General features: G+C 34.2%; 1 protein-coding gene across 6 annotated transcripts in view; it reads left to right on the top strand.

The window, feature by feature from the left end:
• The window catches only part of PPP4R4 (protein phosphatase 4 regulatory subunit 4), a 98,485-nt gene that overhangs the window by 41,971 nt on the left and 32,820 nt on the right, over positions 1–23,694 (top strand). For 3 of the 6 annotated variants that reach the window (XM_075029908.1, XM_075029907.1, XM_075029910.1), the window contains exons 8-23: positions 3,194–3,315; positions 5,899–6,021; positions 8,404–8,573; positions 9,638–9,757; positions 11,635–11,712; positions 13,199–13,282; positions 14,861–15,043; positions 15,799–15,904; positions 16,696–16,843; positions 17,961–18,105; positions 19,011–19,052; positions 19,144–19,218; positions 21,549–21,624; positions 22,036–22,116; positions 22,458–22,551; positions 23,003–23,073. In XM_075029908.1, the coding sequence (XP_074886009.1) occupies positions 3,194–3,315; positions 5,899–6,021; positions 8,404–8,573; positions 9,638–9,757; positions 11,635–11,712; positions 13,199–13,282; positions 14,861–15,043; positions 15,799–15,904; positions 16,696–16,843; positions 17,961–18,105; positions 19,011–19,052; positions 19,144–19,218; positions 21,549–21,624; positions 22,036–22,116; positions 22,458–22,551; positions 23,003–23,073 (1,718 nt within the window). The remainder of the gene's footprint in view (positions 1–3,193; positions 3,316–5,898; positions 6,022–8,403; positions 8,574–9,637; positions 9,758–11,634; positions 11,713–13,198; positions 13,283–14,860; positions 15,044–15,798; positions 15,905–16,695; positions 16,844–17,960; positions 18,106–19,010; positions 19,053–19,143; positions 19,219–21,548; positions 21,625–22,035; positions 22,117–22,457; positions 22,552–23,002; positions 23,074–23,694) is intronic. The other 3 variants (XR_012650683.1, XR_012650684.1, XM_075029909.1) reach the window with 3 other exon arrangements.

The following is a 23,694-nucleotide window of genomic DNA, read 5'->3' as shown; positions in this document are numbered from 1 at the left end:
ACATTTTCCATATTGAATGGCTTTGAATTTAAAAGAATTTGTGATTACAGAAAAGAAATGTAGTTTTTGTTGATATTGTTGATATTTGTAAAACTGGAAATTTAACACTCATTTTACTAAACTAAATTACTGGATTTTTTGAGCATGCATTTATTTTTATTGTATGCATGTATCTCATGTATTTTTATGTATCTTAAAAATCGAATTCTGTTTAGTGGGAGATTAAAGATGAGTGAAAGAGAGGGTTCTGTTTATCTTCAGGGAGTGACCAGGGTTTTTTTTTTCCATAACTACTGAGTTTTGAAGGGAGGGATGGTTCTAACTGTCATATTAGTTTGAAAATTTTTGATGCCACCAACATTGAAAGCCACAGAAATATATTTGCAAAGCATTTCTCCCCCACCCCTGCCCGCCCCCAATTTCTGGGTCTTGATTTAGGATGTAGTCCTACCCTTCTCTCCCCTGACCATTCCTAGGCCATATGTTTTTATCTCAGTCGCTCTCCTTCCTCTTTTCTTATTTGTTATTGCTCAATCCCATGAGATTTTTTTTGTGTCTTATTTGAGATACCATCTGCATTTCCATGGATTCCTCTAACCTTCTCAGTTAACCTCTGCTATAGTCAAGAGCTGAGAAGTAATCATATGAATTTGGCTTTGAAAATTATTTGTGACACATAATACAGCAAAATTTTTATTTTTTTTAAATAGTGTGTTATTCTGAGTAAAATAACTTATCTAGGATATGCATATAGCTAGAGAATATTCCTTTCAGATATTACTGAAACATTTTTTTTTTTGTTTTAAAAATGTACAGCTGCACAGATTTCCTTGCCTTGTGGCTCAGTGAGAAGCAGAAAATGTTGTTGTTGGTAGCCACTTGGAAACACTCACAGTTTGTGTTAATCTGTGTGAATTTGCTTTCAGCAGTTTTATTTTACATTTAAGATAGGTATATGTACAGCCAGGTGTTAAAATAAGAACAAAATGTGTGCATTTGTGTTGTTTTCCTCACTCCTCCTCCAAATGCTTTTTAAGTTCAACATATACTAAGCAGTGTGAAATAAGAAGCGAAAAAGTTGTTTTCATTTGTAACAAGGTAGCAATATCTTATACTAACAAGTGACCATTTTGGAAAGGAAATAAAATTTTCTTCATTCTATTTAGTGTCTTTAAAATGAACTTGGTTGCATTTATTATACCTGGGAGCTGAAAGTCTTAAAACAACCTAGATATTACGCAGTGGCAAATGACGGTATTACTGGCAATTTACCCAGCCTTAGAATTGTGATTTAATAGGGCTAAATACATAGTTATCAGTTAGTGGTCCATTCTGTATATTTTTCTTTATTTAATTCCTCCTCAACTTTTATTTTTAGCATTAATGTATCCATATACACTGTTGTCTCTCTGAGGTGTTTGCCTAGTCCCTTCCCAATGATTTAGATGCTTTAATCTCTTAAGAAACGGTGAACTGTCAGTATTTTCAGTATGTAAACTATTGCAGTGTTTCATGTTGAGGATGAATAGGTAGTAGGAAAATGAAGGAAATTAAATAAACAGAAATAAGCTCATTTTTAGGTAAATGTTGAAGGCATAATGTGACAACAGTCCCAATGCTTATTTTTACTATTTAGTGATTTTCTCATAATTTTATATGAATGATTAATCATCTCCTTGGAAGAATACTGTTAAGCTACATCTTGATTTGCTGGTAACAATAATAAACTCTGTAAGGTGCAAATCACTGATGCTGATTATAAACCTTTGAAAGGATTATTTTTCATATTGATTTAAAAAAAGGGACAGCTGTTACTTGTTTAGTCTGATTGGAAGGGGTATTTTGGGCATTTTTATTTCAGTTAAAATCTGGCATCCTGGAGGTTGTGATCAGTTCTGTATTAAAACCTGTGATTGAAATGACAGAGTCTAAACTCTTCATACACAGGCGCTCACAGTGTCGAACATAGTTTTGATTTTGTCGTCTTGGTTAATGCTCATGTAGTGTAATTTTATCAGAGTGTTTCCCTGCAGCTTTATGTTTTGGGCAGTATAATTGTTGAGGGCCAGATCCCTGGCTATTATAAATTGCTGGGGTCCTGTTCTTGAGATATGGTGCTTACAACAGCTTTCACTAATTGACAAGCAGACCAAGAGGCTGTACATGAGAACAGGACAAAGTGGGCTTCTTCACTCAAATGCAGATAAATTAAAATACTAGAAACCTTGACTACTATAAATAAAAAAAATGAGCGTGACAGAAGAAATATTGTGGAAATACTGGGTATGTCTTCCCAGTTCTTGTTGATAGTAGGGCTGCAGGAAAGATCTTTCTAATCTCTTAAAGCAATCAAGAATCAGTTATACACTGGGACATGTGAAATTATGCTGGTTGGTACCTTCTACAGAAGCTATACTTTTGCTCCAGGAAGTGAATCTCGTTTTGTCTTATGCCAGTCACCTTACTGCGCAAATGTTTCTGTGTTAAGAGTATTTCATCCCTCCTTAGTCATCTCTCTGATTAAACTCTGATTTCTAAGTATGTCTCTAATACAGCAATCTGCTGCCAATGTATAGATTCAAGTTGTCAGGACTGTCACACATACAGACAGTGCTAGTAATTACCAAGGCAAAAAGAGACAAGCAGAACCCTTTCCTTACTAGTTTAAAACAAGCCTAAAAGCTAGTGTTTGGACTAGTTGTGAAGCCGTGTTTTCTCTGAGCAGTAGTTGCTTACCCTTTGTAAAGAAGTCTCATCTTTGAAGCATAAGATTTCCAGACACTTCAATCCAACATGACTGATATTTAATAATTTTTGGCTTTGGACCATCGCATTGAGCATTTTCTGCGTATTGATCAGAACAGTTTTCTTACTGACACAGTGAAGTAGCTGGGCTCCTTTGAGTTTTTCCAGACTGCATTTTCTCTGATTTATTTTGAGCTAATTTGAATGCTTTTTTAGTGATGAAGTTCCACATTTTAAATGTGCATGGTTCTTTGGCTGACAAAGAAAAAAGTCCTGAGATAGACTGGAGGTTTTAATTTAATTTTCATTTCCTTACAACTTTGTCAGTTTCTCCTTCTTCACTACCCCCAAAAAAATCTAAATTAGTATTTCAAGGAAGCATTCTGTTTTGCTGTGGCAATATTGTTTCATTCTAAGTTTTCTCTTGACTGCTTGCCTCGCTTTGCAGGACAGAACTAACAAAAACTGTGGTGCTTCCAGAGTTAGTAGAACTGGCAAGAGATGAGGGCAGCAGTGTACGCCTTGCAGCTTTTGAGACGTTAGTGAATCTGCTCGATATGTTTGATGCAGGTAAGAATTTAATTTAGGCTTACTGGCCCAGTTCTTAATGCTTTAATGTATCTTATAAATGTTTTTAAATGCTTTTTGTTTTGTCTGCATTCTTCAGACATTTCTGATTTTATGTGTTTATTGTTTTACCCTTTATGTATTTCATGTCTTGCAGTGCTTTATACATAGTAAGTTTTAGGGAAGGTGAACCAGTTGTCCACAAAATCAGTTTTCTTATTCGAAGTTTCTAATGTAATCTGGCTAAATGGAATGAGTAAAATTACTGTATAAATAACAGGAATATTGGGTTGTTAGTATTTACTTAACGCTATTAATACACAGAATACAAAATGTTAGCTCAATAGGTGCCATTGCTTATGCTTTTTTTGCTGTTAACTAGTTTTTGCCTCTTAACTGAAGTAAAGCTAGTCCTAACTCCAGACTGCAGCCTGCCTTCTGAACTGAAGAACCCAGACTGGGGCAATGATACAATATTTGTGTGGGTATCAGTAAACCTGGCAGGTTTTAACATCCAGTGTTATATGTCAAACATATTTGTAAATTTTGGAACAGAAAATATTTCTTCATGTCCCATAAACTGCAACATGCACAATTGATGGGTTTTAGACGTACTAAGCATCAGCAATTACTATTTAAATCTGTTTAAACTTGTGGCTCTATGGCCCTGAAAGCTTTCTTCTTTGCAATGAGAAAGTGCGTGTATTTTATAAAGCTTTTCTGTATTTAAAACAGAAAATGCAGATTCTTGTATTCTTAGCGGTCTATATCTTTCCTTTGATCAACATGCATATTTCATGCCTCTCCAGGTGTATGGGTGAGTGTCTGTGTCTTCATGTGAGGAAGGAGAAATTCTCTGTTGTATGTGGTTCTTTTGACATAGTGGTGGTGGGTTACCTACACGCATGGCTCTCAGGTTCTCATCACAAGTTCAGTTCAACACTAATTGGAGCAAACTTGAACGAGAGCTGCTGTGACTGCTCCAGTATAGGGCAACATTCTGGGTAACTGCTGTGCCTTGTCCTCCAGTCAACTGCTCCATCTCAATTTTTTCAGGGGGATGGAGAAGACAGTAACAGCCAGCTTTTCTGGCTCTGTTTCAATTGTGCTCTCTGCTGGGATTTTTTTGGTTTTTGGTTTTTTTTTTTACAACTGGAAAAGTACAAAGCAGCAAGGTATGTGATAGATCATGGCTATAGTGTATATGAAAAAAATATTTTATATTGTTGATCGCTGCTCATTATTTGCCACTTTGCTCTTTGTACTGTCTTTTTCCAAGCTCTTCAGTTGTTTATCTTCATTAGCAACTCTGTATTTTGCACCACATTTCCTACTCCCACTCCCATCTTACTGACTCTACTACTCTTTCCTGATACATAAGTGAGGAGCAAATATTTACTGTTCAGGAACTTGGTGATGAATTACTAAAATACATGATTGCATATAAGCCATATGGAGGAGTACATAAATAAATAAGATAGTTTTGGGTAGAATACCATAAATGGACTTTTTAGCAGTTAGTGCTTATATCAGTAAGTATGATAGTAAGTTAAGTTTCAAACTATTGAGCCTTTGCATTGATGCTATCAAGTTTGTGTTTTTCTTTGCGCCTCTCAGTCTTCACTCCTCCTCCCCCACCCCCCAATTGCTGTAAATACTGCTTTTAGCTATTGCTTAGAGAAAGCAATCAGGGATTATTTACAGGTTTGTAAGGGGTATGTTTCTAGAAATTTGGTTTGTGTAGTTTTTTGTTTCATGGCTGAACTAGAAAATGAATATTTTGAAAGTAGATGACCCAAAATTATATCCTAGGGTTCCTTTCGCACAATATCAGAATATTTCTTCATGTCAACCTAAATATTTTTTTCAGCCATAATTATTTGCTGAATTTTGGTGTTGATCTACCATAAAAAAATCCTAATCCCTTTAAAACTTGAACATTTTAAAATACAATGGTTTTATTTAAAACAAGTCAAAACACACAAATTTCTTTGAACATTTACTCCTTTACTTTATAAGGAGGCAGAGTGCTTGGATTTGACTTTAATTTCTAAATTATTTCATTTCTTTCCTTTGCCCTTAATTATTTTGTTTCTCTGTGAATTTATTGTTTACCAAAAGATTTTCAACCTCTTCTTCTCAGTAGGTTGAAAAAATTCACTTACAGCATATCCAGATTTTTTCTTTTTACTGTCATGGTCATGTTCGGTCCTGATCTCCCTGTATTCCTACTACTGTAGGAAATCTTATTGTAGGAGTACTGCAATATTCTTTCTCTCCCTGTATTCTTGGTGAATGGAGAAGTTAGTGACTGTTCATTTATTCTCTGTCTCATCCTCTACTGGGGGATGCCTTGTCCCTAAAAAAAACCAAACCAGGTAAGGTATTCAAATTAGGACCTGTATTATGGTAGTATGTTTGTCATTTTCTATACCGCTTGTTTTCTACCTCCAGTGAGTACCTGCCAAAAATACTCCTGAGCATGTTACATGAGATTTTTCATAACTTATTATGGAAGTCCACTCTCTGTGCTCTTTTTAAAATGTTGACAAATGGCTAACTTTTAAAATTTCTTTTGTTTTTCAGATGATAGGAGTCAAACCGTGCTCCCCTTAGTGAAATCATTCTGTGAAAAATCCTTCAAAGCAGATGAATCTATCCTAGTTTCTTTATCTTTCCATTTAGGGAAACTGTGTAATGGATTATATGGTATGATTTAATGTTCTTTTAAAAAAAATCTTAAAAGTGAGGGAAGATTGGAGAATTTGAAGCCCTAGGAAAATATCCAGATTTGAATGTATCAAATGAAATGGTAGTTAGGAAAGGAAATATAGAAGTAAAAGTCCGAAATCATCTATTACATAAATATTGGATTTTGTGAATTTCCTTTTTGGGTGTCCATCTGTTTATTGGGGTTTTTATGTTTAGACAGGGACAGAGTTTTTTGTTCAGACATGGTCAGAGATGGAAACATGGTGTTTATTGGTTTGACTGATTTATTTTGATTCCTTCTTGGATGTTCTGGAGCTTGTGAGTTGGATGACTCCTGTAGTTTTTGTGGTTTTCACTTGAGCACAGCAAATCTTTCCTTGATCATTCTGCCCACCATAGACCTTCTACACAGAGCTTACCTGGAGAGGGACAGCACAGAATCATGGGTTTACATTATAGAGAATTTCCCCCTAGGCTCTTAAACCCTTTGATCTTTCTTACAGATCTTTAAAATGATCCTCTATGATCATGTTAGAGACTATTAAAGTGACCATTGCTTCACTACAAAGAACTCAAAAGGGCTGTTCCACAGTTTCAAGCTGTTACTTACAGAAACGTAGAGCTAGGACGGTCCATCCTGTTCTTATCAAGTCTTCCCAGTCATCTTCTGAATTGCTGATCTCTTCGTCTCTGAACTCTGTCTGGCAGGTGCATATTTTTCTTGAAGTGTTGCACCTTAGGAGAGCTGAACAAAGTGAAGGGGTTACTTCATCTGTCTTGCAAGCTATATTGCTGTTTACATTTTTCAGTATGAAAAACTGCGGGGGGTTTTTTTTTTCAACGGTTTGTGAAAGTTTGACATTATTTGTTCAAGTGCAGCCTATGAAGCCTTTTTTTTTTTTTTTTTTTTTTTTTTTAAGTCTGACAGCTGGTTAGTCTTTCTTTTTCCTGGCCTTGTGCAGGTGATACAGATATAGCTAAGCATAGTAGCTACCTTACCTCTGTCCTAATGAAATAATAGTCTAAAGTTTTAAGACTATATGTCCAGTTTCTGAAGATAATTTTAAACTGTTTTCTGAAGAATAAGCACTCTCCCTCCTAGGTTGATGTTATCAGAATATTGAATAAGGAAGTCTCTAATCCAACATCCAAAAAACCAGTGAAAATACTGAATAGTACCAGAACTAGGATAGACCTTTCTTTATACAGTTGCCTATCTTGTCAGTGAACCATGGGTAACTTTCTCTTAACTCTTTTTCCAAGCAGTTTTGCAGCACCTTCATAGTTTTTAATCTCTCTTTCCTGATCCCTTATTTTGCTTATGAAAAACATCACCTTTACTGCCTCTTTTCTGTTCACAGGTCCTGTTATTCAGTACTAGAAGGAAATGGAATCAGTTTGACAAGTTTTGCTTTTGCCATGTTAGCTGCTACTTGTTTTCTTGTTTTCTTTTTGGTATTTACAAGTAGATTTTTTTTGTTGTTGTTCAAATTTTTTCAAAAACATGAAAGTAATCTGACTGATCTGTAATTATATGGCTTGTCCTTCACCCCTCTAACTATTAAATATCAGTACAACTTAGCCCTTTTCCATTCTGATATCTCACTTATTTAAGATTTCAGCAGCTAGTACTTTAAATACTTCTGAATACTGGAGTGAAGCACATCTGACCCTGCATGGTTTGAAAACCTCTTCTATTTAAGTATTCACTGGCCTGTTCCTTCTCTACTTAAAATTTGAATCTTTGTCACAGTTATTAATTGTACTGAGCCTGTTGATACTAGTGGAATTTGAGAAAGAAAATAAAAGCATTAAGCATTTCAACCTTGGTACCAATCACTGATAGCTTTCCTCTCTCTTGAGTAGAAAACTGAGCCTGTCCTTGATTGTTCTCTTACTACTAATGCACTTATAAAATGACTTGTAGTTTTTGAAGTCATCTTGCTAGTTGCATTCCAGTTTGTTCTGAGTTTTCTAATTTTATTCTTATACCTCTTTATTATCTGTAGCAACATGGCCTAATTTTTCACCTTTCTGCAACCATGCATTCTTCATGTGACTGAGTTCCATAAAGATCTAAAAATTTAATCAAGAAGAAACCAGTATTAGTGGAACAAACAAATATATTCACAATCCTGCAGTTAAAGTCCTGAGTATTTCAAGAGTTATATAAACAGAAATTAAGACTCACTCTGTTATAGTTAGCTGTCATGTTTCTGTAATCACTTTTTCTGTATCGTGTACTGATGACACTCTGCTAGACAGAAGGTGGTGGGGAAGAGGGATAAAAATCGACATATTTGACACTTTTGTAAATGAGATTTGTTTTGGGACGTTATTAATAGCATATGTAATGAGGAAAGTAAACTCTTTTTTTAGGCATTTTTACTCCTGAACAGCACTTACGTTTTTTGGAATTTTATAAGAAGCTTTCCACACTGGGTTTACAGCAGGAAAACGGACACAATGATAATCAACTACAACTTCAAACTTTGGAACAGGAAAAGAAGTATATTTCAGTGAGGAAGAACTGTGCTTACAATTTTCCAGTAAGTAACATTAATTTAAGGTTAACTAATTTGTGTCGTGCATATAGTTCATTAAATAGGACTGCATGAGTGATAGAGAAGTTATTCTCAAATTGTACATTGTTAGCTAGATTCTAGCTCTCTCCTGGGAAGTTCAAGTTAGTGGCTTAAAGTAGAGGTCGTCCAAAAGAGTTACCAGGAAGGATTCCTCTTTGCAGAGCCTCAGAAAATTATTGGCAAGTTTTGGCTGAGTGAATGCTGTTCTAAGGGGTTACTGGTCTCATTCTTTCCTGCACATTTTCTCCAAACCCTTAGCACAAAGGCTTTGAGAAAATGGCTGTGAAACAGAGTCCCCAGTTTCAAATCACTCCAAGCTAGGTTTTCGCATTCGCTGTGTCATGGCATTTTAGGGAGTTGAAGATTGAATCCGAATGGTTAGATTCATGTGTTAGTCATGTTCCTGCCTGAATACAGAAAGTCTTTTCAAGTTTATGTGAGGTCTTTAAACTTACCACTTAGGTTTCTGTAAATCTACTTTGTATTTTGACATTCTGCATTTATATTTAAAGAAAATATATTTGCACCAAGAGCCAGTAGACAGTTGTTTTTATTCTACCTTTTAAACACAAGCACCCTGTATGTAGGTAGACATCTCTTGGTTTATTTGAGCAACAACAAAGTATGTACACACACAATTATGTTGAAATTCAGATTCTTTCTTTGCTGCTTGCTAAAATGTTCTTTGGTTTTGAAGTCTCCAGTTGCAGCTTCCGCTAGTGTACAGAAACATTAACCATATTTCTAAAACTAAGGTTTTATATCTTGTGGTTTTAATCTATGTCTTCAGAAGAATAGCCTGCAGCATGTCTAGAAGATACATAAATCCAGTTTAGTTCTCAACTCCAGAATTTGTCTAGTGCCTGTGTTTCGACATGGCCATCAAGAATGCCGCACTTTCTCTTTAAAATCACAACCTGTTATCTCCCAAGTGTCTTGCTGGTTGTACTTCAGTGTTTCCATCTAATAAGCTCTGATAGTGTAGTCCTTTAACTATACAGTTAATAAAAGACTTTATCTTTCCACAGGCCATGATTGTTTTTGTGGATCCAAAGAACTTCCATTTAGAACTGTATTCTATATTCTTCTGCCTTTGTCATGACCCTGAAGTTCCTGTCAGATATACTATGGCCATAAGCTTCTATGAAGTAAGTCTGCAATGGTTCTTTGTTAGTACTTACATGTTTTTATTTTATGTTGTTTTCTTCTTTAATCTTATATTTGTGACTGTTGAACCAAAATAAAAAGACTTGAGAAAACTTGTTGAAATTATTTAGTTTGTCAACGGTGTTCAGTCCCTTCTCACCTCTGTATATAGCCCATATACACACATTAGTCTATTTAAGTTGTGGGACATTTGGCTACAAGAGCCTGCTGCTAGGTAAGCTTTTAAGGAGCAAAAGCTAGAAGAAACTTATGGTCTAGTACCACAAACATAAACAATTGTAGTAATTGCAATATCTGAAGTTTTTCAATGGTGTTAGAAAACAATAAGACAAATGTGAGAAAGGAACTTGCCACTTAATGGTCCTGAAAACCTACTTTAGAACTGTACAGTTTGCTGGTGTATGCTGGTGTTCTGTGGAGAATATTTAAATGGATCAAATCTAAGTTAAATGCTCAATTTAACATGAAACTACTTGGAAATTCATGCAGATGTAAAAGCATATGTATTCTTATTATTCCATTCAGTTTACATAAGTTCCACTGTATTATTTTCATAAAAGTTAAAAAACGTAGAACTGCATAGCTATTATTAGCTATATGGAGTGAATTCCAGAAGTGAAAATATACTCTCTCCTGATTGTAGGAACCCATATAGGGAGATCTTCAAGGTTTTCATAGTGTTTTACTGAGAATCCTTGTGTTTCAGTCCTTGAGCTAGCCTTTTATCCCATTTTGTTGCTGGGGAAATTGGTAAGTTAGCAGCTTGCTGGAAGCATTTAAATCACTAGTAGGGGCATAAATGGCTTTATTTCCACCATTATAAGAAAGGTGGGTGGATTTCCAGTTCTCGTTACCTATTGATGCCTTGTCTTACTGAATGATAATCCAAGGTAATTGTTGAAATTGTGAAATTAGCATCTAATTCTACATCACATTTTGTGTTAGATGTATAACACTTTTAAGGTACTGCCTGAATATAAGCAAAGTATTTTAGCTCATTTTAAAAAACCTGTAAAATTATACCTTGGTCTGAATGTACATTTAGTGCTGGTTGATTTAATTTTAACACCATAACTAGGCAACCATGTGACAACTAAAAATGAGTAATTTATGGCATTCACTGCTAGGTGGATTTTTTTTTTTTTTTTTTTAATTTTGTAAAATAAACTCCCTGTAGCAATTTCCTTAAAGCTTCATCTTGATTGGAAGTAAGCTCTTATTTTCACTTGGCTTATATAAAGAAAACCATTAAAAAGCATCATCTAAATATTCCATATGGCAAAAATCTCATTCCTCAAGTTTTCCCATATTTGCTATAAAACCTTTTTAACAGTGTGGAGATGGAATGCTGGTGTTTTTTAGAAATTTGTATGTGACTTATGAATCACAGTCAAAAAACCTAAAGACTTAAGGAGTGAAAACTTCAGATGGAAAGGTTAGGGAAACTTAAGATCCAGCACAGGCTAAGGCAATTTAAATATTTTATCTTTTGTAAATTACATAGCAGACTGACTGTTAACTCTCCTAAGGAGCATGAAGTACAACATTTTAATATTCCAGAAGGAATTTTCCTAGCCTTGCAGTGCAGTCTTAAAAATTTTTGGTAAATGTGAAACAGAGTTAATACTAAAAGCATGTTTCATGGTTAGATAATAGGCCTGTTTCTTGACTTATGTTCTTTATATGAGCATATTTGTAATGTGATCAATTGGAAAGTACACAACTTTAGAAGGCTGATATTAAACAATTCTGCATCCCTTCTTCATGCTTGCTGTAAAGTAAGCACATGGAGTATAGCTGTTGTAGTGCCATGGAACTAAAGAATGTTTCACCTTGCTATCTTACTGTCATTTTTTAGGTTGCTAAGCTTTTAAATTCTGGTGTGTATACAATACATAAAGAACTGGTTACACTATTACAAGATGAGTCACTGGAGGTAATGTACTTTTACTGGAACTTTCTTTTGCTTGTTACATTGAGCAGATTATCTTGATGTTTAATAACTCTGCAGTAAAACAGTAGAGTAGCTGAAATGATCAACAGCTTTTACTTCTGTTTAACAGACACTTCATAAAGATGCCAGCCTTCTGTGAATAAAAAGGAGGAAAATAGGAAGGTGTTTGAATTTAGTAAACCCACACTGAATTTATTAGTTTTTAAAATATTCATTCTAAATTGTTTTAATTGCTATATTATTTATTACCTTACAAATTCTGTGAAAAGATTTAGTTTTGGTACTATATTAAAATAATCATTGATAGCGTTCAAGGTTTTTGCTTCATTTTATTTTCATTTCCTCAATTGAAGAGGAGATGAAGAAGTTGTGTATTGTTCAAAGATCAAGATTTATAGAAAGAGTTTCAGTCCAAGATCCGGTACAGAATCTGTGAGTGTTTATGAGGCAGCTTAGTTTAGTGTACTTCAGTTTCAACCTGTGTAAAACATAAATCAGTTATATTACAGACAATACAGTGAGACTCTTCTGGATTTGAAAAAAAAGACAAATACTTATGTTTGAGACAAAATCACTATTTCCTCTGATACCAGTTATTCCGATAGTTGATCTTTTTTTGTTTTCTGTGTAGGATCTTTGGATATGGCATGGAAAAATGAGTTTAGCTTTCAGGTGCTCCTTTTTGTTTTGGTGCCCTTTGTTAGACATTTTCAAGGAAATTAGAAGTGTTCATAGAACATCTACATATAGTTTATGAAATTCTGACCCATCTTAAAAGATTTCTTGGGTTGAACACCTGAAAGCTGAGACTCAGAAGCAGCTGGTGATTTTGAAAACTTCTGTGGTTTGATCTCTATACAGTTATCTAAGTAATAAAAAATATTTTGTGCTTTCTCTTATATACAACCTCAGTCAGATTTGGTGCCAAAAATATTTAATTATGTACTTTTCTAATCTAGTTTCAAGTATTACAACATTTGAAGTAGGGTTACTCTATTAACACGGGCTATATATTCTATTTTTAATTATCAACTGCAGTTTTTCTTAAAGCAGGAAAAATTGTTTTTGGGATTCAGCTGACAAATATAAAAAAACCATCTTTTTATGTTTGTTGAGGCTTTTAACTGTCTATAAAATACAGATCTTTCTAAGAATGAATGTTCATTTTAAAATATTGTATGCTCTGAGTAGTTTAGAAAGCATTGACTGTGGTATTCACATAAATCAAAACTGTAAGTTTGTTTTCCTAAACTGAAACATAGAATACTTATATTACTTACTGCATTAAAACATCAATTTAAAATCCCAGTCCTCCTCATCAATGCAAATAAATGCAAATATGTTGCATCTCTTCTTTTTGGTTTTTTGTTTGTTTGTTTGTTTTTATATGGATGTGACAGAACAGTAACATAAGAGATGTCAGAAAGTTAATTTACAGACCTCATTCATGCAGCCTTTCTTTAAATAGGTGTTAGATGCCCTGGTTGGTCACCTTCCTGAAATCCTTGAACTGATGACTAATGGAGGAGAAAACAGTGGATCAGAAAGCAAGGTGGGTATTCTCATGTTTTTTTAAATTTGCTTTCTAAATGAAGGTAGTGGCAAAGTTGTTCAGACATACATTGTATGAAAAGGCTTTTGTGATTAGTTTCCGCTTTGGAGAGATACAAAGTTTCTATGCTTTTTTGATTGTTTGTTGACTTTATAAACTTTAAAATAAAAAAAAAAGGTTTTGAAAGATCAGACTTAATATAAAAAATGAACAGTTTATCCATGTTCTTTTTCTAATTAATTACAGGTTTGCTGAAATAGATCAAAATTTGAAATACACTCATTAAGTTAAAACAAATCTTGGTTTCATGCTAAAGAAGTGATAGCTAATACTTAATTTTTTTTTAATTTTTTTTTTTTTTTGTGATATTGATGTGGCAGCTGCCTATGGTTGCCATTTTCAGACACAGCTTCTGCTAGAAGGAAGCCTATTTTCTCAAGTCAAGGCACTGAAATAGGATTTAGGAGATCTGTACTCAGCTCCCAACTTTGCTAATTTAATTGTATGTGGCTCTGGATGATAGTTTATTCAGTGACTCCTCACCTGTAAAATGGAACATAAAAGATCATCTCCTGCTTCAAGATGCTGTTTTGAGCATATTTCCTAAATATATAGAGAAATTGAGATATTCCAAAAATATAAGAACTGAATAAATTTATTTTATTGTATGGACAAAAGTTGAGAGTGTAATTTAAAATGTGAATTTGCAGATGTTTACAGCGTAAATGTATATAAGGTATAAAAAGTGCAATGTCAGGTGTGGCAGTCTGTTTCATTTTGCTTAGTGCTAAAGAGAATTTAGCTTGGCTACTATAGTCTTTCCCTCCTACTGAGAAAAGAAGTATAATTCCCACTAAAATTAATTAGGGAGCTGAGAAGAATAACTGCAAAGTTTAAGAGGCTAGAAAGAAAATGGGATTTATTTGGTTTGAGAAAGACAAGACTGAGGAGGGTTGTCATAATCATAGAATCATAAGAATGGTTTGGGTCAGAAGGGACCTTCAAGACCATCTAGTTCCAACCCCCCTGCCATTGGCAGGGACACCTTTCACTAGACCAGGTTGCTCAAAGCCCCATCCAGCCTGGCCTTGAACACTTCCAGGGATGGGGCATCCACAGCTTCTCTGGGCAACTTGTTCCAGTGCCTCACCACCCTCACAGGGAAGAACTTCCTCCTGACATCTAATATAAATCTACCCTCTTTCAGTTTAAAGTAATGGTCTTCATATCTGTAAAAGGGTATTACGAAGAGAACAGTGATTAGTTTTTCTTTGTCAGGATGGGGGGTTGGAAATGGAAGTGTATTTAGTTAGGTACTGGAATAGCTCTTTGATTAGTTAAGTGGCATTTACTGCTTAGGGGAGATTTAATCTCGATTATTAAATTTTTTTAAGAAAAAGCTAGACTAATATCTACTGGAAATGGTCACAGTGTAGCTGATCCTGTCTGAGGAGAGGAATTAATTGACCCCTTAAAATCTCTTCCCTTCTTACATTGTTGTGATGTGCTTTTTAAGCATAGTAACATGATACACTAGAAGATGTAAAATTATTTTGATGTTTATATTTTTATTTCTAGTTATTGTCTATTCCTGACTTGATTCCTGCATTAACAACAGCAGAACAGAGAGCAGCAACTTCTTTAAAATGGAGGACTCATGAGAAGTTACTACAAAAATATGCATGTCTCCCTCATATCATACCAAGTGATCAGATTTATTACCGTTTTCTTCACAGAATGTTGACAATCATTTTGACAAATGTGAGCCTGCCTCTTTCCCGTTGTTTTTTATTTGTTTATGCTATTTAGAACAATGACCACCAGATACTTGCAATGCGTAGTACTTTATATTAATCTTAATGTGTGATTTCTCATTGCATATAGTATATCAGGCTGTGGTTCTTTATGTAAGACTGAGAAATTGCTCTGAGAACATCCCCCTATTTGAGGAGCAAAATCTGGATTGACAGATTATCATGTTTTTCCTCCCACCCAAGAATTCTTTCCTTTCCTTGTGCTCATTATCAGTTTGTTTCTAGGTAAATCAAAACTTTTTCTTCTGAGATATGCCTTCTTTTTCCTGATTCCATACATTACTTTGCATTGTGCTCCATTCTTTATGAAAGAACACTTTATTCTGAAAATAAATTACCATTTAGAGCTACTAGTCTGAAATTTTATGGAATTAATTCAAGAGTAAAACTGTCTGTGGTAAGAGAAGATGTTGTAAATTTTATTTTCTAACACATGCAATATAGAAGGTGCCTTCCAGACACGGACTACTTTAAGGTGTTTATGAAATAGTTGAATAAACAAGTTAGATAGAAGCAATAAAGAAGTAGGTGTCTTATGTATTGGCTGAACTTCCTTATTCTCCCGTACATTATGCCAATTATTTAAAAATTTATAAAATTAGGTTAAAGTTTAGCTATTTTTTCTACTTGTAGAAGTTGTATACATTTTTAGTCATACTCCTTCAGCTATGTTTAATGGTGTTCCCCTTTATTTCTTTCAAGAATGTCCTGCCAGTCCAAAAAGCAGCTGCTCGAACTCTCTGCGTTTATTTGCGTTATAATCGCAAACAAGAACAGAGGCATGAGGTTATTCAGAAACTGATTGAACGTAAGATAATTTTTCCTTGATCACTTAGAGATGCAAGTTAGTTTTGACTGAAGATCTATTTATGGTTATATTTATTCAGTGTAACTTCCTGCCATCATTGGAGGGATTACACTTAGAAGACATTCAGTTGCTCATATTATCACCAGGCAAAACATATTGTGCGTATGCGAGGAATATAGCTGAAGCTTATGCAAAGGAATTGGGAAAGAGGCAATATGGGAAATTGATAATATGCCAAGACCCCTCCAACCCTTCTTCTTGAATCCAAAATTGCTTAGCTGTAGGTGCTGCAATATACAAAGCGGAGTTCCTCTACAGAAGTAAAATTCTCTAGAGGCTTCAGCATAAGAAGTGCTGAATAGATCTCAGAAATTAATTTATGAATGAGTTAGTCACCTAAGTTGACTTCCAGGTCTGTGCTATGTGTTTTAAAGATAGGTTAGAAGTCTGAATAGTTCCCATTAGCAATACTTAATGTTTACACAGAAATTTTGATACATCAGTGACATGGTTTGAAAGGCATGTAGGGCTTTCTTTGTTCGACATAGTAGCTAGTTCACTTCCTATTTTTGCTTTTTCAAATGGTTAAAGGGACAGGTTGTAGTTCTGAAAAAAATGCTCACTGACAGAAATGGTCGTTGAATTCAGGTTAGGTTTTCACTGAAAGGAAGAAGGTAGGCTGAGAAAGTGTGCCTTGTGATGAGTGTGATTATCTTTGAGTCAAAGGTTAACCTTTGAAATGTTTTCTATCTGACATTGAAAACTTAATCCTGTGGATTGTTATTTTTCAGAACTGGGCCAAGGAAAAAGTTATTGGAACAGACTTCGTTTTTTAGATACTTGTGAATTCATTATGGAACTGTTTTCAAAATCATTCTTCTGTAAATACTTCTTTCTACCTGTGCTTGAACTTACACATGATCCAGTGGCAAATGTGAGGTACTGTACAAAGAGTATGTAGCACTGTATAGGAAAAAAGCTTTAAAAAATATATTAAGAAATATTGTTACAGGTTTTATGTCTTGTTTAAATAATGGGACTTGAGTAAAAAGGTACAGAGCCTTCAGGGTGACCACTATTAAAGGTGTAGGGGACTATGGGAATGATGTTAGAAAACCAGAGAAGCAGGTCAGTCTGGGTTTTTGGGAGACTGATCCTAAGTGTCCAGTTTTGGGAGTGAAAGGAACACTGAGGCAGAGGAGCCAGCAGTAGTTGAGAAGAAAGTAACATGCTGTTTCATAGGTGTAGAGAAACGTAACTTCACAGTCTCCATTAATTTCCATCCATTTCAACTTCACTATATGTAAAGTAAAACACAAAAACAATTCTTTCAGTGGTCTGAGCTTAACCAGTTAGCGTAGGTTTCAGCTTATGTAAAAGTTTTCTACTTCACTGTTAAAGTAAATTGAAAAAGAACAGAAAAATGTAAGGGGATTTGGTATGTTACTAATTTTTATAGTGTTTTTTCCATTATTTTTGTAGTCAATTCAGCAGGATCCCAAACCTAAAACCTGAGCCATTTGGTGCATATAGGTTAACATTCAAGTCTCATTCCTTAAGTTAAGAGGATTATATTAAAATAATAAACTAAATTTATATATAATCTGAAGTAGCTTATTGCTTTTAACAAACATTTTAATTAAAAGCTCTATTGATACAATATTAAAATTTAATGGAAACTTGAAATAACTTACAATCCCTTAACTGACATTAAAATTAATTTTGTCATTGTTCTTTTCTCAATTCCTCCTTAACATGTTTACAAAAGAATACCCTGTTCCAGGGTATTTATGTACCTGATAGCTAGATGTGTAGATAATTTTGAAAACCTAGACCTTTTCTTATCTTACTAGGTTAAACACTGTAGTTCTGATCTATGGAGCAGTTTTTGAAAATGTTACAGTATATCTGGAAACAACACATAAGCAACAATCATTTCTGAAAAATAAGACCTAATAACTTATTTTATGTCAAATGCTAGCATGCAATACAAAAATTAATAATGTTTATTAAACATCTGTATCAAAAGGTTAATATTTACTTCTTTTTTTTGTAGAATGAAGCTATGCTATTTGTTGCCAAAAGTTAAATCTACTCTGAAGATTCCCACGGATAAACATTTACTTCAGCAGTTGGAATTATGTATAAGGAAACTCCTGTGTCAAGAGAAAGACAAAGATGTCCTGACTATTGTAAAAAGAGTAAGAATTTTTCTTTTCCAGCAGCGTTTTGTCTTGGGGTTATCATTAAAAGTTAAGATGATCAAAGTTATGCTTTCTGTTGATTCTCTTAATGTAAGAACACAAGACTAAAGAATTCTCTTGTCTATTATGTAATCTTGAACAATTAAGAGAAGATGTAGTATAGTGCATTCTGTCAAATTTAAGAGAGTTGGTGTTTCCTTGGTTACTTAGATTGCAGTTATTTCCTAGTGACTGGGATTCAGGATTTTGGCTTGATGACCATTTGTGAAAAAATAGCAGATGACTGAAGATAAGATTAAACATTGACCCTAGTAAAAATGGTCAAGTCTTTGAGGTAGAGATATCTTGTTAATCTATATATTTTACCATATACAGATAAAGGATTTGCAGGATTTTGACATGTTACAAATGTCTTTGTAATGTGAATATTCACAAAAGCTATATCTTTAAGGGATGCCCATGCTTAGTCTCAAAGAAGCCATCAAGTGAAATAGCTAAAGTATGTGGCTTCCTTATAGGGCCAGTCAGCAGGAGAGATTGGGAGAACACCTGTGTGGAGCATCCTGGCTTATTCACAGATTCCAGAGTTGTTTTTTCAGTCCTGGTTTCTAGGTCTGTGCTCCAGCCATTCATGCTTCTGTGCTTCCCTTGGGTGTATTTTGAGTTCCATATAGATAGTCTATAAGTCCTTCGTTATGAGTCTCAGCAGGGCTCTGAGAATACTCTCTGACAGTTTTTGACTGCATTTGTAGCACAAAAATACCAGCATAGGCTTCAAATGTTTAGGAAGAAAAGGCATGTGTTGAATACCACTATTCTAAGCTTCTTATCTGGACAGTTTTTTAGTTAGAAGTGTGGCATGCTGTTGAGTAATGATAAATAATGTTTGGTTTTCTTTATAGACAGTGTTAGAATTGGACAGAATGGAGATCTCTGTAGATGCTGTAAGTACTTACTAACTTTAATACTTATCAAGTGCTTTTAATTCCCGTTTTCATGTAGTGATTTCTTATTTTTATTGATTTTATTTTGAAGTTTCAGAAAAGATTTTACGAAAATGATTTATTGGATCAAGAAAAAGAGAGACAAGAACATCTTCTTTTGGAAATGGTATATTTTATCAGTACAATCTGTCCTTTTTTTAGTAGTTTGTAGCTAAATATTAATGAGGCAACAGTTTTAAAGTAGGGGTAGTGCATATTAAGGAGAGACCTGGTAGGTTCATAATCTGTGTGTGGCTTCATTTTACACTTTACAATAGGGTTAAGTCCTTCATAGTAACATAAAACTTCCTTTTCTTTACTATCTGAATTTTGCTGTATCAATTAGAAAGGCAAAATAGTATTTCTTGAAGAATACTCATGCTTGATGCCCCTATAGTTCTAAAATCCAAGCCCTTCAGCACATTTTTATGAAATCTTTTTGAGGGAGCTTAGCAATTTGTCAGGCTTCTATAATGTAATCAATTGAACAATGAAACATCTCAGAATTCGCATACAGCTTCCATAGGCAAAGAAAATGTCATAACTTCTTTATTCCAAGTAACGTGAAGGAGGCTCTGTGTGTTACAAGCTTTCCTGTTTAGCCAGAAAAAAAGCAAGAAAGAAAAGCCATTGACATCTGCAGCCTGGCAGGAGAGAGACATAGTGCAGGCTGTATAGAGCAAAAGGAGCTACGAGTTACTTAGGATTTGGAAAAGAAGTCTGCAGAATGCTTTTTAACTTACAAAACTGTTTATCTTCACTCATGGCTATAAGCAAAAGCTGCAGCAGGCGCTTCACCACGTAGCCCACCACATCTTCACAAAGCCTAGATTAGATTACTGCAGTCCTCCGTTCTGCTGCCTCCTCTCCAGCCTGAGGTGGAAGAAGCTCAGAAGCTGATAGGATTTAGAAGAGGCTGAATTTCATTAGCATGGTTCCTCTGACTTGTAGTAATTGAGCTCCTCTGTAGTGAACCAGAACAGATTCAAGACTATCCAAAAAAAATGTCACTTTTTCTTCTTGGATTGCTACAGAGCCTACACTCATGGCCCACTTTGATGTCGATAGGTACTGCAGGCCTTCTCTTGGGCAGCTGATTTTCTCAATTCATGATACTCATCCCATGTACTTCCTGCTACCTCCCATTAGCTTGAGCCGAAGGTTCAAGCTTTGTTCTCAGGATCTGCATGCACGCATTCGAAGACTTGAACTTAGCTTTAGCAGTTTTTAGGTAGATACAATTCATGATTTTATAGTGAAAGCATTTGGGGCTGTGGTAAAATAGCCTCCATTGTGCTCTGTTATCGTGTGTTGCATGATAACATTAATTTTTACCCTGTTTCTACAGCTAGACATCAGAAGACCACCTGTATTTTTATGATATATCCCATTGATATGGGCATACCTTCTGTAGCACAAAAGTCTCATTAAGAATTGTCTTTGAGAGGCATGCTTTTGAAGAAGTGGAGATGTACACAATAAATTGTGACATGTTGCAGTCCCAAATAGATGAAGAGTCATCGACCCCAGTTAAATGTTTCTGACTGCTACGGATTTTAATACTGCATATGTTAATAAGTTTCCTTAATTTTAGTAATTGACTTAGTAGAAACTATATTCCAGCAACCTTGACCTGAATTAATTACCTCTTTTTTTTTTTTAACTTGGGTAGTAATTAGAGTGAAATGAAAAAACAGAGTAGAACAGTTATGATTCACTTGGCACTTCTTATTATGAACATAGTACAGAAAATAAGCTAATATTGTATAGCTTTTTCAAACTGGAGTGATATCTATTCACCAAGAATCCTGAAGCAAGTATTGGCTTTTGAAATTGTTGATGTAGCTGTGTTAACACTGTCTTCTGTCTATGGATCTGCTCTCAAAAGGTATTCTAAGGCTAGCTAATATTACAGAAAGGCAAATAAATTGCTTAGACTTGAAGAACTGTAATACTTGGTTTTGTTTTGCATAAAAACTTATCAATGGTAGATGTTAATTTTAGACCTTTAAAAAGTTTGAGCATATGTGACACACCTTACCATTTGAGAAGAACATTTTCATTGAATTCTATATTTGAATTAAAAATATTGCCAGTTTTATTATCAGAGTATCTGTATAGCACAAAAGTTTCACATTGCAGGCTGCCAATTTCTGTATCTTTTTAATAAAAAAAAAGCCAGGCATAATTTTAATAAGAAGTTATAAATGTAAACATCAATTCTGAGATTCCTTCATAATTAAAGTCAATATTTTTTGGTGTGATTTTTATATAGGATATGTACTCTGATTTCATTCTGTACTACTTAATTGGTTCTCTGGATATTCATTAGGGGTTGTAGTAATAGTAGGAGAGAGTAGAAATTAACTCATTTTGGTGATTTGGAAGCAATCCATAGTTGAAACACAATTTTTTTTTTTTCTGAGTAATACCTAAGAAAATTATTCATTTTTTTAGGAACAATTAGAAAAAGAGAAGCAGCAAAATGAAGGAAGATCTACAAATATTAATGATAAAATGTTTGAAAAGAAGCGTAAGTTTGTTTATTTGTTTACATGTTGTTTGTGCATGCATTACTCTTCTACAAAGGTAGAATAGAAAGGACCAGAAGAGAGACACTTTATACAGTAAATGGCAGAGTTTTAGAAAGTGGGAATAAAACTTTTTTTTCTGTATATTTCTAAAGATATTTATTAAAACTGGCCTCATTATATTAGAAGGAAGACTTTTGGCTTTATTAATAAAATACATGACAGTTTTAGTTCTCCGGTATTTTTCATTTCAGGATGTAATGTAAGTACTTGTCTGTGGTATTTCTGAAGTGTTAGTAGCACTGGATTAGATATTATTACTGTTTACCTCAGGACTGTGATATGTTATGTCCTCTTTCTTTATTTAAAGTTAAGCTTTAAGAGAGAGGTATTTATACTGGACTTTTTTTTAGGTAGAGACAGTAAAACATCATCAGTGTTGGGAAAAAGTATCACTCTCTCTGTTCCTGGAAGCTCTTCTAGTACATCAGCAGGTAAGAACTCTTTAAAAACTCTTCTAGAATGCTTTGATCTCACATCAGAAGGTTAAAACCCAGCAAAAGTGCTGTTGGCATTTGTGGGCCAAAGTTTCACCTACTGCACATAGGAAAAGATTCTGCTCCTAGAACGGAATGTGTTTTCTATGGGTTTTAGTTTTATTTGATTCTTTAGTATATAAATAGGTGACATAAGGTTTACTTATTGTTATTGAAGTATTTAAATCAGTTCCTTCAGCTAGCATATGTTGACAGAAAATTATATTAAAAAGTGTTCGTAATTATTGAGGAAATGCAATGATATCCATGTTAAAAATTTTTGCTACTTATAATTTTAGGCAAAGAAGACAAAAAATCCAAGTTGGTTCGAAGCCAGTCTTTCAGTACTCAAGCACTACATCCAAAATACAGCAACATAGACAAGTGTCCTAAGTATCTTTATTATCTTCATTGCTTACTTCATAGGCAACTGTTTACCTAATAGACAACTGTTATGAAATTATATGCACATGAATCTTTGAAAGTAGTGATGTGCTCACTGAATTGTGGCTTACATTTTCAGCTTTCTGTTTGATTAAGGTATGCAGTTTTGAACTGAGGGAAGAAACACCAGTTTAAGGCATGCTGAGGCCTACAAATTGTTATTAATTCATTTAAGTTAATGTATGTCACCTTTTATCATATATTAAAAATATTTTTCAATATGAACTGCTAAACCTAAATTTGTACATTTCTTGAAGAAATTTCAGCATAACTTTCTCATTTGATTTTTTCATATAAACTCAGAAATAGCCTCCAATATTATTAAACAGCAGGATGACACAACTGAGAAGAACACTTTTCTGTAATAAGCAATTTGGTTTTGTTTTGTTTGTTTTTTAAGTAAAAGCTCTGCTACAGGATATACATCTTCAGTATCAGGAATGGGAAAGAGTTGTATGTTATCCTTTAGTGGTAAGTAGGTTGTTATATTTTATGTTAGTTTTTTGTGGGTGTGCTGAATATGTGAGCCCCATTAAACAGGCTTACTGTAAGATATAATTCTTCTAAAGAACACAGAATAATAGAGATCCAATACGTTTGAGAACATAACTGCTAGTCTAGTTAGTGTATTTTTCAGATTTTTTTTTTGTTATATGTTCATTTAAAGTTACATTTAAAAATAGTAAAAGTAAAATGAGTTTGGCATTTCTTGATTGGCATTTTGGATGTCATAAAAAGGTTGGTTTTGCAATGTGCCTCCACCCATTGTATGTGAGGAAAGGGATAATATGTGTAAATTCTACTGAAGTAAGGGAGAGAAACTGCTGTTGGAAGAGTTTGGATGATTAAAGATTAGAATGAGATGAACTGCTTCCTAGAGGAACCTGTCTTTTTCCATTCACTACCAATACATACTAGACACTTAGCTTAGATGAAATAGCTAAATTTTAAGCAGCTAAAGATTGGCCAGTTAAATCCCACTATTTTCATATATTAAATGTATTAATCTTCTCTTCCAAAATGTGTCTTCTAATTATCTTTATTTAGCATTTTTTCATAAAAATATTTGAAGAAATGTTAAATTGAAACCAT

The sequence above is a fragment of the Buteo buteo genome, chromosome 6 (genome assembly GCF_964188355.1).
Source record: "Buteo buteo chromosome 6, bButBut1.hap1.1, whole genome shotgun sequence".
In the NCBI taxonomy this organism is placed as follows: domain Eukaryota; kingdom Metazoa; phylum Chordata; class Aves; order Accipitriformes; family Accipitridae; genus Buteo; species Buteo buteo.
The sequence above is the reverse complement of the archived record's forward strand: the minus strand, read 5'-3'. Positions and strand labels throughout refer to the sequence as shown.